Below are 15160 nucleotides of genomic sequence, written 5' to 3' on the forward strand. Positions count from 1 at the left end.
CTGAGTCTGGGTTTGAACTTGGGATCCTCCTACCTCAGCTTCTCAAGTTCCTGGGATTACAGGCATGTACCACTATGCCTGACCAGAGAAACATTTTTAAATACACTTTTAAACTATATGAATTTGATTAATTATCTGTATTGATATATAGCCTAAGGACCAAAATAATTGTAAACAAATCTTCAAAACTGCTTGTAGCAATAATAAAATTGACAGTTATTATGAAACTATATACGTATATATATATATATAAACTATATGTTTATGTATAGTTTATATATAAATCAAAGAAATTAAGTAGATATGAATTGGTAATAACACTGGGAAGTCATATGTTTTCTTTAAAAGGAAACACCAACTCTGACCTGAAAAGGCTTACAAATAGTGAATTACATTATAGTTGAGTACTCCTGCCATCCTGAGATTGTTTGAAAGTTTTTTCCCAAAAGAACCAGACTCCTTAAAAAAAAAAATTTATTTCTAATAAAAAATAGGGAATATTCAATATTAACTAATATTTTTATATATATAACAAAGAAGTTATGTTATATAAAATATTACTGAAATTGTGTCAAAAAGAGTCAGGAGCTGCCAGGCGCAGTAGTTCATGCCTATAATCCCAGCAGCTTAGGAGACTGAGACAGGAGGATTGCAAGTTCAAAACCAGCCTCAGCAAAATCAAGGCACTAAGAAACTCAGTGAGACCCTGTGTTTAAATAAAATACAAAATAGGACTGCAAATGTGGCTCGGTGAAGTGCCCTTGAGTTCACCAGTACCTGCCACTGCCCCCCACCACCAAAAAAAAGAAAAAAAAAGAAAAAAAAGAGGAGCTAACTTGAATAGGCTCCTTAGGTGAAAAAATGGGTATTTTGAGTATCAGAAAGGATACTGTAAGGATTTTTGCTTCTGTCTAAAATGAATTAGCAGAGGTTCCATTTACCTTCCTACCTCAAATTACAGAGTCAACATTTAAAATACATGAAACAACAGTTGAAGACATTAGTCATCAGACAATGGACGTAATCTCTAGAAATGAAAAACAAATGAGGTGAACCTTGTGGTCTCTCAGCTTATCGCTGTGAGTTTCTAGGTTGTGACAAAGGAGCGCTAAGGCAGAACTCACAGCCTTTCTGTATTGAGACAGAGTTAAAAGTATGAGAAGACCAAGGCATGGGAGGGAGTGCCAGAGAAGAGAGACTTGTATATAGAGAGAAACTTGGAGATCTTCAAAGGGTTTCAGTAGAGTATACTGGTCAGCATATGTGATTGAGAAAACTACCCAAGGTTAGAGAAAATGGCATTGAAAAGAATTAGAGGGGATAGATTTATCAGAGAATGACGTTAAGATGGTTATCATAACTGTATTGTACATATTCAAAGAGTTAAGTTAGAGACAGGGCCTTGCACATGGTAGGCAGATTCTTTACCAATTTTAATATATTTTGAGGTAATGTTTGTATAAGGTTTATGGTAAGGGTTCACCTTCGCTCTTCCACACATGGTTGTTGAATTTTCCCAGCATCATTTGTTGAGGACCTTTAGCTAATCATCACTAATAATTTTTGCCTCCATTTTTCTGTTTTCTCATTTCTTCCTTGGAAAGATGGTGTTAGAGAAGACATTTCCCCTGTGGAGCTTATGAGTCTGAATTTTGCTAACAGTTTGCCATTCAAAATGTTCCTTGGCTTCCATATTTCATAAAAACTCATAGTTAAATATAAAGACTTGGTTGGATTCATGTTTGATTTTCTTACTAGACTTCATGGGCAACACTTCCTAGAGCATCACATTATAGGAGGATCATAAACATAAACTCTGTCTCTTTTTGTGCTGTTGATATTGTTGGCCTGATCTGTCTACTATAAATAGACCCTGTAAGCCTTTCACCTCAGATTGTAGTGACTTGACTTTTGATGATCACTGCTAAGATCTACTACTAGTTGCAGTGATAATTCCCTCTGCTTTTATTATCCTGTACTTTATTTAAAAATTTTTTTAGTTGTAGATGGACACAGTACCTTTATTTTATTTACTTATTTATATGTGGTACTGAGAATTGAACCCAGTGCCTCACATGTGCTATGCAAGAGTTCTACCACTGAGTTACAGCCGCAGCCCTAGCCTGTACTTCTATTACAGTTTTGTACGTTTTTTCTTGAAGACTTTCTTTTTTTGGATTGTTTTTAGTTTATCCCAGAAATGAACTGGAGATGGAGATTTCCCATATACAGCAATCCCCTTATTATTTGTGGAGAATATGTTCCAAGATCCCAAATGAATGTCTGAAACTGCAGATAGAACCTAACCCTATATATACTGGGTTTTATATATATATATATATATATATATATATATATATATATATATGTACCTATGATAGTTTAATTTACAATCTAAGGCACCATAAGAGATTAATAAGTAATAATAGTACAGTCACAACAGTTTACTTTAATAAAATTGCCAGCATAATTACTATTGTGCTTTGGGGTGATCATGAGTAAAGAAGAATTGCTTGAACATAAGCACTGTTGTGATATTATGGTATTCATTCTGAAAACCTAGATGATTACTCAGTGACTAGCAGTAGGTGTAGAGGATGGATATGCTGGGTGAAGAAATGATTCATGTTCAAGACAGGATAAAACAGGACAGCAAGAGATTTCTTCCTTGAAATCTGCTGCTTAGAATGACACCTGATTTAAAACTTAGGAATTGTTTACTTCTGGGATTTTCCTTTTAATATTTTGGGCTATGGTTGACTATGGGTAACCACAAAAAACAAAATTGTAGACAAGTGAGGAATAATGTACCCTCTGTTTCCACACCATGTATAGCTTCCCCCATTAGCAACATTACCTATGAAGTGTTTTATATTTTGTTAAATTTATAACTAAATATTTCATTTTGGGGGTTGCTGGTATAAATGGGATTATTTAAATTTCAAATTCCACTTGTTCATTGCTAATACATAGGAGTGTGATTGAATTTTGTATGTTAACCTTGTATTATACAGCCTTGCCATCATTGCTTTTTAGTTCCAGGAGTTTTTTTTTTGTTGATTTTGCTGAATTTATACATGCCTAAACTAAAAGGCATGTGCCTGTAATCCCAGCTGCTTGGGAGGCTGAGGCAGGAGGATTGTGAGTTCAAAGCCAGCCTCAGCCAAAGCGAGGTGCCAAACAACAAAATGAGACCCTGTCTAAATAAAATACAAAACAGCTGGGGATGTGGCTCAGTGGACGAGTGCCTGAGTTCAATCCCCAGTATACCTTTCCCCTAAAAATGGCAAATTTATTTCTGTCTTCCCAATCAGTATGCCTTTTATTTCCCTTTATTGTCTTCCTGCATTAATTAGGATTTGTATCTCAGTGTTGAAAAGGGATATTAGAATAATGCTGGCCTTTATAGAATGAGTTTAATGTTTGGTAGAGCCAGACATAGTGGCACATGCTTATAATTTCAGCTACTCTTCTGTTATGTCCTTGTTGATTTTTTTTGTCTTCTGGATCTGTCATTTCTGATAGAGGGATGTTGGGATTTCCAACTGTAATAGTGAATTATTCTCCTTGTGATTCTATCAAAATTTCCTTACATATTTTGGCACTTGATGATCAGGCTTATACACATGCAGAACTGTTGTGTATTCTTGAAGAATTGACCACTTTATCACTATGTAATGCTCCTCTTTATCCCTAATAAATTTCATTTCTTTGGTTTGTTCTATCTGAAATTATTACATCTGTTCCCATTTTCTTTTGTTTAGTGTTAATATTGTATGTCTTTCTCTATTTACTTGCAGATTATGTCTCTTTATGGTTTTTTTGAATAGACAACATATGCTTGGGTCTTTCTTTTTATGCTTTCTTACAGTCTCTTTCTTTAAATTGGTTATTTTAGATCACTGACAAAGTTAATATATAGATACAGTTGGATTAATATTTAACATATACTTTACTGAATTGTTTATTGCCCTTGTTCTTTGTTCTTAGTTTTGTCTTACCATTATCTTGCCCTTTATGGTTTTAATTGAGCATTTTTTTGTGATTTCCATTTTCTCTCCATTCTTATCATATTGGTTTTACCTTTTTTGTACTCTTTTTTGGTGGTTGTCCTAGGGCTTGCAATGTACTTTTACAACTAATCCAAGTCTGCTTTGAATAACATATTACTGCTTAATGAGTAATGCTAATACTTTGTAACAGCAAAATAATCCTAACTCTTCCCTCCCATCCCTTGTGTCATTGCTTTCATTCATTGTACTTATACAGAAACATACATGATAATGTACATGTACATAAATAAAAGTTTGATTTTACCTTCACGTATTTGCTTTCTGATGCTTTTCCTTTCTTTACATACATCCATGTTTTTGACCTGTATTACTTATCTTCTCACTGAAGAACTTTCAACATTTCTTTCAAAGGAGTTCTGGTGCCAGATGTGGTGCACATCTGTAAACCAGCAACCCGGGAGTCTGAGGCAGGAGGCTCCCAAGTTTAAGGCCAGCCTCAGCAACTTAGGCCCTAAGCAATGTAGCGAGACTGTCTCAAAATAAATAAAAGGGCTAGGGATAGCTCAGTGGTAAAGCCCTACTGTGTTCATTCCCCTATGCCCCCATCTGTAACCCCCCTCAACAAAAGAAACATAACACCAAAACCAAAAAGCCCTGTTCAGCTGGCAATAAATTCCTTTAATATTTCACTCCACTCTTTTCTGGCTTGCACGATTTCTGAGGAGAAGTTGGATGTGGTTCTTACCTTTGTTACGTATATATACTATGATTTTTTTCCTCTGATTTCCTTTAGGAATTGGTTATTTAGTTGTTTGAAATAATGTAGGATTTTTAAAAATTTTTTTTATTTTTTATCCTGTCTGATATTCTCTGGGCTTCCTAGATCTGCAGTTTGGTGTCTGACATTAATTTGGGGAAATTCATTACTTTTTCCCCAGTTCTTGGATATATTCTGGGGGTTTTGGTATTGTTTTGTTTGCTTTTCAGTTTTAGAAGTTGGTACTGTGGTATCCTCAAGCTCAGAGATTATTTCTTCAGCCATGTAGGCTGACTAATAAATCAACTGAAGACGTTCTTCAGTTCTGTTTTGGTATTTTTGGTTGCTTGTATTTCTTCTTGTTTCTTAGAATTTCCATTTCTCTCCCTAACATTGCCTCTCTGTTCTTGCATGCTGTCTTTTTTTGTTGGGGGAGAGACGTTACCAGGGCTTGATCTCAGGGCACTCAGCCACTGAGCCGCATCCCGGGCCCTATTTTGTATTTTATTTAGAGGCAGGGTCTCACTGAGCTGCTTAGAGCCTCATTATTGCTGAGGCTGACTTTGAACTCAAGATGCTTTTGTCTTAGCTTCCTGAGAGACTGGGATTACAGGTGTGTGCCACCATGCCTGGCTTGCATGCTGTCTTCATCCATTAGCACCCTTAGCATCTTAATCGTAGTTTTAAATGTTCATCTGAAAATTTCAACATATCCCTGCTATATCCAAGTCTGGTTCTCATACTTTCTTTACCTCCTTTTCAAACTTTTTTTTTTTTTTTTTTTTTTTTTTTTGGTAGTTGTAGGTGGACAAAATTCCTTTATTTCATTTGTTTGTTTTTAGGTAGTGCTAAGGATCGAACACAGTGCCTCCACATGGTAGCTAGGCAGACGCTCTGTCACTGAGCTACGGCCCCAGCCGTCAAACTGTATTTTTAAAAATCTTTTAGTATGCCTTATAGTTGATAAATTGGGCAAATATACTGGGTAAAAGAAACTGTCATTCATAGACTTTTGTAAAGACAATTTTGATGATGACCCTATTGAATGAGATAGGAAGATTCTCTGTGCTTCCGTCTTCTGAAAAATGACAATCATACACTGAGCAGTACTAAGTTGAGACTCAAAGGAAACCTTCTGTAGATCTTCGGAATTCTCTCTGTTACTCTCTCCTCTTTCATCCTTTGCCTTATGATTTCTCCTTAGTTCTAAACTCCATTTGCTCAATTCAGGGAGCCTTGTAACTGTTTGGGTTTTTATCCTCCCTGCATTGCAGCCTGGAAAACTGGAGGCAGTAATCTGAAGTAATCATGGAGCTGATCCTGATTTTCTTTTCTGAGAAATTGCAGTCCTATACTGCCTTTTGTGCAGTGACTAAAACATGTATTTTTGTCTGCTGTTTAGTTGTTTAGGATGAGAGGATAGGTGGTTATTACTCCCTCTAAAAATGGCTTGATGAATAAGTGTGTTACCCAGGATTCTTAAAGATATAATGAAAAGGATTTTGTGGGACCGACTTTGGAGAAAATTTTTCTTTGCCTATGAAAATTAATTGATTTTTTTTTTCTTTTTTTCTTTTTTTTTTTTTTTTGTATCAGGGATTGAATCCAGGGACACTTAACCACTGAGCCACATCCCCAGCCCTTTTGGTATATTATTTGGACAGGATCTCATGAGTTGCTCAGGGCCTCGTTAAGTTGCTGAGGCTGGCTTTGAACTCCAGATCCTTCTGCTTCAAGGATCAAGCCGCTGGGATTACAGATGTGCACCATTGCACCCTACTTGATTCTTTTAAAATATGGTTCTAGTACTCTCGTCACTGATTATTGGAGAGCTTGAAAGGTTCGAAACCTCAGTCTGCTATCCTTGAGAGTTAAAATGGAAGTATTAAGTCATTCTTACCTTATTTATATCTTCATTTTCCCAGATGTATTATTAAAAGACTATCCTGTTGCTTACTTTATGAGGGAAATGGCCAAATTTGCTCCATGTCCTTTTTCTCCCTCCCCCCCATGTCATGTATTGTCAGGCCTCTTGTAGTTATGTTTTGTATCATCAAGTATTGGTTATGCATAATGTGATAGTTAATTGTATTAGATTATAAGACTGGGGGAAAATACAATTGTTCCTCATCAATTAAGGGTGAAGGTAGCACAAACTTCAAAATTTTTAAAATGACTCTCAAAGAGTTCCATTGCCTTTTAAATGAAGTGCCTGGTATTTGGATGTTGAAGTACCTTGTGTTAGAATTACACTAGTAATAATCTTATTTTTCCAGTTATTCAAGCGAAGAAATGTTGCTACAGCAGAAGAAGAAACAGAAGAAGAAGTTATGTCAGATGGTGGCTTTCATGAGGCCCAGATTAATAACATGGAGATGGCACCTGTAAGTAAAATAATAATAATTCTTTAAGTGTTTTTGTGATAAAGATAATGAAATATCTCGGTCTTGCTGTCTCTTTTTGTACTGGGGATTGAACCCAGGATCTCATGCATGCCAGGCATGCAATGTACCACTGAGCTCTATTCCCAGCCCTTCTATCTCTTTTTGAGTTGAATAAAAAGATTAGGTTAGATAGCTACAGAAAGATCATAGCATTTCATTTTTAAAAATAAACTGCATATTTGATCTTCATGGTTTATTAAATGTTTATTGTATTTTGGACAATGTACAATTAAATTAAGGTAGGAAGATTAATTCAGCTATAAACTTAAAAGAATATAGGTGCCAAAACATCCCATTGTACTACATAAAATTATACAATTATTTTGTGTCAATTTAAAAAATAAAATAAAAATTAATTTTATGAAATAAAGTTGTTCCTCCTTAGAAACATTATTATAAAATAAAATTATTCCTTAAAAGTTGCAATTATAAAATTGACATGTAAGATGACTTTAAAATTGATTCCGTTAGAACTATTATAACATTCTGTTGCAAACCATTTTGTAACATTTTTTAGTTTATATAAAGATATAAAAACTGCTTTTTTATATGAATAAGACTTGTCTTGATATCCTGTGTGTTGTAATTATGTAATTTTTAATAGATCATCTCTGTATAGTTTTTTTTTAAAGAAAAATATTTTCTATTTCATTTACCCAATATTTTTCCCTAGTGACAGTCGCCATTATTCAGTTCTTTCTGTTCTTTTTTAAAAACATTTATTTTATTTTATTTATTTTACTTTGTTTCATTTACTTATATGTGGTGATGAGAATCTAACCCAGTGCCTCACACATACTAGGCAAGCGTTCTATCACTGAACCAAACCACAGTCCCAGCCCCTTTCTGTTCTTTTTCTGAGGTTTTGTATGTGAAGGAAAATAAACACCCCCCATCCCTTTTTTTTCTTGTGCAAATAAATTGTAGCTTATTATGTTCACTATTGTATAATTTTCATAGATTTTCAGTTTTTATGATCCAGTTTTCTTAGGAGTTGAAGGGAGTGTGATTCCCTTTGGAGACCCAGGCACTGTAACTAATGCTGTCATCATTTTTGTGGTAGATTCTTTTAGGGTCTTCACAGAGTTTTTCCAATTTAAAAACAATGATTATTAAATGAATATATTGTTGTAGACTGTATCAGTCAGGGTTCTTCAGAGAAAATCAGCGAGAGAGAAAAGTTTTATTTAAAGGAAGTGACTCACTTGATTGGGAGCTGGCAAGTTTGAAATCTGTAGGGCAAGAAATTAAGGAAAGAGTGATGTTGCCAGTCCAAAGGCTCGATTCCTTTTTTGGGAAACTCCTTTTGCTCTTAAGGCATCAACTGAGTGCATAAAGCTAATCCACATTATGGGGAGCAATCAGTTTAACTCAAGTGTAGTGATTTAATGTTGACCACATCTAAAAATAACGTCACCCTAACACCTGCACAGGTGTTTGACCAAATAATTGGTACCATAGCTTGAAGTTGACAAATAAAATTAATTATCATAGTCTATTCCTTGTTAATTCGATATCTGTATGTATCTTCCTGGTACCATATTGTGTCTCAAAGGCAACAACAAATTTGTGTCTCCACCTAAGATGATAAAATTCTATTACATGTAGCTGAAAATATACCAACCCTTTCCCCAAAAGAGGATACAAAATCCTTGGGTAATAATGTTCACTCCTCTTCTTGGTATCCTGATACCATGATATAAAATCTATATGGCTTATAAAAGGACGAGAGAGAAGAAAAAGGTAAGTTGCCTACTATATATACATGTTTGAGTGTTTAGACAGATATACATGTATATCTGTATGTGTGTGTGTGTTTGTGTGTCTAGGCACATGTATAAAGACATGATCATACCAGTCATTTAGGTGTCTTGATTTATTCAGGAATTGGTATTGCTACTTTGAAAATAGTTGCTTTTTTGACTCCCCAGCAGAATGCTTCTTACATTCCCTGATGGGAGTTCTTCATGTTAACATATTATTACCTACCACCCAACATTTACAGCTCAGTGCATCTTGCTTCACAATTCATCTTGTTGCTTTCTTAACATAAGAATTTTGTTTCATTGTGACAAATGATTTTGAGAAGAAAGTTAACTGCTCATACTGGGCATGGGTTATAACAGGAAATGGAAAAACAATAAGGCAAGAAAATAATGGGAAACCAAAAAATTATCATAAAGCAAGAAGTAGTTTAAAGTTTTAATGAAGAAGCAAGAAAATAGAATTTTAAATAAGTTTAAAAGTCAGCTGTTGAATTTGGCAGTGGCTTGATTCCATGGTCTATTTCTTTAGTATTTGTTAAGCATCTCCTGTGTGTTGGCCAGTAGTGATAAGAATGGTAAGATGGGACAGAGTCCTGATTTAAACGTTACACAGCATATACATGTAGTAAAACATTACATGGTACCCATTGATATGTACAATTTTTATGTTTCTATATGTCAGTTAAAAATAAATCAGTTATAAAACTGATGGGTATCTGATATGTATCAGTTAACCCCCCCCCCCAAAAAAAAAGTGTGCGTGTGGGGAAATCTTTGACTTTCAAGGAGATTGTAATAAACTAGGTAACCCAGACATTAACAAGTATCAGGAAAAATATCCGGTAGTGATAAGAGTTGGGCATGGAATTAAAGTAAGTGAAGTGACAGAGCAGCCGCTCCAGGTTTAGAGGTCTTGAAAACCTGTCCTTTAGAACTTATCCTTTTAATTGTGGTAATAGAAAACAACCAGTCATGTAATGAGCAAGGAGACAAATATTTTTGCTTTACTACTTACTATTGTGAGCTTTTTAATCATAGATTAAGACTTTGACTTCATTGCATTCCTAATCATCTTTTATATTTTTGCATGTAAAGATTTTTCTACATTTATGTAACTTCTTGAGAAATGTGACAAATAGGTAACTTGGCCCAAATTTATATTATCTTTATTGTCCTCTGAATTAAGATAACTTTTTATTGAATTTGATTTTCGTTTGTGATCACAGGGTGGTGTTATTACTTCTGACATGATCGAAATGATATTTTCCAATAGCCCAGAGCAACAGCTTTCAGCAACGCAGAAGTTCAGAAAACTGCTTTCAAAAGGTGAGCTTTGCATATATTGAGTCATCTTTTTATAAAATAGTCCCATAATTTATTTTCACATCACAGATGATTTGTTTTAGAGTGTGTTTTATCAATACAAAATAGAGACACACAAGGGCATATATAATTGTGAGCAGTGCCTTTTCATTTCCTTATTTATGACATCTTACGAAGACCAGAAGGCACTTTTGAACTATCTTATGAAAGACCTCATAGTTAATAGTAATCAACATCTTATTTTAATTAAAATTAAAAACTCCACTTTGTTTATAGAAAACCTTAAATAACATTACTTGAAGAAGTAATACATGTTGATTTTATTGTTAACAGTTTAACCAGTGTACCCCTAAAAGTATGGGTTTATAGGTGTGTCGGGTTTCTACTCTTGTGGTATAATTAATGTAGAATAGAATATCATACTTGTAATACTGGGCAAGTAAAAATAACAAAGTGTTGATGGCAAATACTTTAATGGTTGTTTAGAATCATTATTTAGAATCATTAGTGGTTTTTTTTTTTTTTTTTTTTTTTTTTTTGGCGGTATTGGGGATTGAACTCAGGGCCTTGTGCTTGCAAGGCAAGCACTCTACCAGCTGAGCTATCTCCCCAGCCCTCATTAGTGGTTTTAAAATAATAACATCCCTTGAGATTAACTGGAATAAAAACCTAGCATCATAATGTCTTTTGCCTGACAACTTGCTAAATATTTGAAGGGGAAGTATACCTTCCCACCTCTCTAAGAATGTGGTTGTCTATTTTCAGCAAGCTGAGCTTAATGGTTTTCTCACATAATATAACCTTTTTAAGGCCTTTTACCATTCTTCTATTTTCCTGCATGATTTCTAGTTTGCTAACATCACTCTTAAATGATAACTAGAATACAGTTCTCCAGATGTGTTCTTATTACTGTGGGATGTGGCAAGAGATTACCCTCCTTGTAAAACTGTCCATTCCAGGAATTAATCCAAGTTAACATTAGTTTTTTGGGAGTCATGGCTTAGTCATTGGATTTTCAGCAAGCTAAATTCCTTGACACTTTCCTTCATTTACTGTAGTTAATTTGTGGGAGATTAGATTATACAGACTTTTAAAAATTTAGTTGCTAAGCCAAATGCTGTGACACATGCTTGTAGTTTCTTATTCTTGGGGAGACTGAGGCAGGAGGATCACTTATGCCTAGGAGCTTACTGCTAATCTGGGCAACTTAGAACCTGTCTCAAAAAAATAAACAGAAAAATCAGTTGCTGAATTTTGCTTTATTCCTGTTGTTTTATTGCCAATTTTGATGTATTCTTTTTGCATGTTACTTCTGTAATTCAGCATATTATAACTAGTATGTTGTTACTACCACACTAGTTACTACTATTTATTAGAGTGGTTGATTAAAATGTTGAACCAGGTTTATCATTAGAACCACCTCCTCCCCAAATCGACATTGTACCTTTAGTCACTTGAGAGCCTCTTGCCTTAGCCTCCTGATTATAGGCATGGATTATAGGCATCTGCTACCACTCTCAGCACAGTAGTCACCTCTTTTAATAAGGACATTGACTTTGCTAAGATTCTCTAAATAGTATTGTGATCTGCATTTTTTAGGCATTACCACATGCGTTTTGTCAAAAACTCAAATCTCTTCCTGAAATTACTGATCTGATTTGTCTGACTTATCTACTTAATCAATAAGATTTTGAATGACTCCCTTTATAAGATACTGTATTGTGAGAAATGAAAATGAGATTAATTTGGTAAGTCATTTGCAGTGAATTTTTGCTGGCATCTATCACTGCAGTTGTTAAATTCTTTAAGCACAGAATCCTGTAATTTAGCTTCTTAAGCTATTATTTAATAAACAATAACAGACTGAAAGCTCATGTACAGAAAAAGGGCTAGAAGACAGTATACTAAAACACTAACAGTAGTTCTCTTTTGATATTTTTTACTTCCTATGTTCAAAGTTTCCTAAAATAGTTGAGGCAGTAATTTTGAGTTTTTGCAAATTCCTAGGGGTTAGGGGTGAAGTTTACCCAGCATGACAAAAAGCAAAACAAAGAATTCTGTTCATTCTTTTATTTCCATATTGTGGAAATAAAACTACCCTAGTCCCAAAGTGACCAAACTCAGTGTCACTTTTTTGGTTTTGGTGGTTTTCCAATATGAAAAAGCTGGTAATGAAGGGAGGAGTGTTACAAAGTAATGTTATGCTGAAAAGTTTTTGCATTGTAGTCAAAGGATTGTTTTTCTTCTTTCCTTTTATTTTATGGGGAAACAGAACCTAATCCTCCTATTGATGAAGTTATCAGCACTCCAGGAGTAGTGGCCAGGTTTGTGGAATTCCTCAAACGAAAAGAGAATTGTACACTGCAGGTGCGGACCATTTTCATTTCTTGACTCATAACTTGGTTCTCTTTGAACTTTTATCATGTAAATGATTTTTTACGTACTTAACCTATATGAAGGGATTAAGTTTGTTTATCATCATATTTATGACAACTACATTGCAAGCTGCTTTTTATAACTTTTTTAACATGTAGGCCCTTGTTATACTTTCTCAAATTTATATCTTTAATCTCTTATAATGTTTTATGATGATTGTAGATAATACTTGTAGATAATCTAATACTTGTAGATTGTAGACAATATAGTAGGGAAATTGTTATTGTAGAGAAACCATTATAAATAGGAATCCATGTGCGAGCAACCTAAAATTTGGTCTTGAGGGATTTGTAGATTATTATCCTTTATCAAAATGGTATAACATGGACTGATCATAAGCTCAGTAATCCTGATGGTTCTCCTTTTACCCCAAAACTGCTGACAAGAAGAGAGAGTTTTTTTCAGGAATTGTGCTTTCTTCTATGTCAGTTTAATCTTTCAGTATTATACTTTATAGAATTTCCAAGAGGGAATTCTCCAGTCTCTGAATTGGATAATTTTCACAGTAAAAGAAACCACTGTCAATGGACTTGTCCTTGGAATTATCTTAAAATTTTTAAATAGTTTTTTTTTCCCCCCTCAATAAAGTTGGATTTTTAGTAAACTAGTGATTGGTCATAGCTAGATTTTCTTGAAGTAGTCAGCTGAATTATTATTTGTATCTTTAACTATACTTGTGTTTTCTAAATATGCACTGAAGTATCTAATCTGAAAGACCCAGACCCTTTAGAGAGATTCTGTAACCATAAAATTTGTTAGGTACCAAGTAGATCACAAATTAGGATTATTTTTCCAAGTAAATCTTTGCCAGTAACAAGTTAATCATAAAGATGCCCCATCCCCCTACCCCCAGTAGGCTTTTTGCCTTCTCTGTGGCTGGTGCCATGTAGGGACTGGGACCTTTTTATAAATGATAACTTTACTCTTTCCCCGGGCTCCTTATTGGCCAGACCATTGCAGGCTATTTGTAAGTCTTAATGCTTTGTTGATATTTTCTCTCCTTTCGTCCTACCCCATCTTCCTCTTTCTTTTTACATCTTTATTGCGGTGATGAGTTTCTTCTAGAGGAAAAACAAGAAATCCAGAAAAGGTAGAGTACTTTGATGTCCCATCAGTTTTTCTTCTCCAGTTTGACATTTATCAAACCCTGTGTTTATTTGAATTAAGATTCTGTTTTGCTAGCTGCCTCCTGGATTGTCATTCTGGTCCCCATCTAAGGCCAGAATCACCAGACATCTGAAATATCATGTTCACCCTGAAAGCAAGGGAAGAGAGAGACTTTTCTCAGAAAAAAGGAAATCCAGACAACCAACACTGCAGAGAACAGAGCCTGAGCCCCTAAGCAAGCTGCCAAGCAAACCAGAGGGACCAAATGAGGAGCCTTACTGCAGTTTATCATTTGAAATTCTTTGTAGGAAGAGGGAGGTAGGGAAAATTATCATTTTGTTCATGTTGAAAAAAATGTTTCTGTCCTCTCTGGGAATGAGAGTAGCTGAGAGATACTGGTTTTACTCCTGGATCTAGCAGTTTTTAGTAGGTGTTTGCACAGGTTCAATTCTTCGTGCATAAAGAAAGAAGGTATAACCTAAAATGAAAAAAGAGATGAATCTTTCTTTACCTCTACATTGTCCTGTACTCAGTGAGTACAGTATGTTCTCAGACAGTGCCCTCTCCTGGCTAACTACATGTGAAGTCTACATCATTTTTTTCATTTAATACTTTAATCCTAGAACACATCTGAAGATTAAATACTTAGAAAGATCTAATTTGCTTTTATCTAAATTTCTAGATTCCACCCTCTGCTACGTAATTAATTAGGCTGAAATACTGAAAAATTATTCCTCTGGAAGTGACCACCTGATGATTTTTCACCTGAGCTATTCTAAAACTGTTTATTATCTAAGGGTTGTCATCTCCAGGTGTCCTTCTGCACATATTTAAGCACAGGAAGGTATTCTTTCTCCGGTGTAAGTAATAGGTAACCTCGACTTCTCTGAATCAAGAGAAGCAAGTTTATTTAGGGAGACATTAGAGTCAGGAAACTTTATGGTCTGCCCTGTCTTCAAATAATTAGATGTGCTCTGGAAACCTCTGTCTTCTTGGAGAGAACTAGGATGTATGCTATCCTTGATACTACTGCCTGCTTACTAGAGAGATGAACAGTATATCTTTGGAATAGGACTTTTGCCATTTCTCTTCCAGAAAGAGTGAATACTATATGGTTCCAATAGGAAATTTGATGGCTCAGTCCACTGATAAGTCCTGTCAAGAAACTTAATTTCTTCATTCTGTAGCTAAGGAACTGTAAATCTAGTGAGGGTGTCTTCATTCCCATTCTATTTTCCCAAATCAGTGAAACATCTCAAACAAGGGAGCTGAAAATGCCTGTTTTGGGCGTGGCTACTCTGGTTCTGACCTGCC

At 34.9% G+C, this 15160-nt stretch overlaps 1 protein-coding gene across 1 annotated transcript in view; it reads left to right on the plus strand.

Annotated features, from left to right (window-relative positions):
- Positions 1 to 15160, plus strand: part of Kpna1 (karyopherin subunit alpha 1) — a 59213-nt gene that overhangs the window by 19027 nt on the left and 25026 nt on the right. Inside the window, exons 3-5 of the mRNA XM_047563752.1 lie at positions 7047 to 7154; positions 10207 to 10306; positions 12576 to 12670. Of these exons, the coding sequence (XP_047419708.1) occupies positions 7047 to 7154; positions 10207 to 10306; positions 12576 to 12670 (303 nt within the window). The remainder of the gene's footprint in view (positions 1 to 7046; positions 7155 to 10206; positions 10307 to 12575; positions 12671 to 15160) is intronic.

This window comes from Sciurus carolinensis, chromosome 9, assembly GCF_902686445.1.
Source record: "Sciurus carolinensis chromosome 9, mSciCar1.2, whole genome shotgun sequence".
Classification (NCBI taxonomy): Eukaryota; Metazoa; Chordata; class Mammalia; order Rodentia; family Sciuridae; genus Sciurus; species Sciurus carolinensis.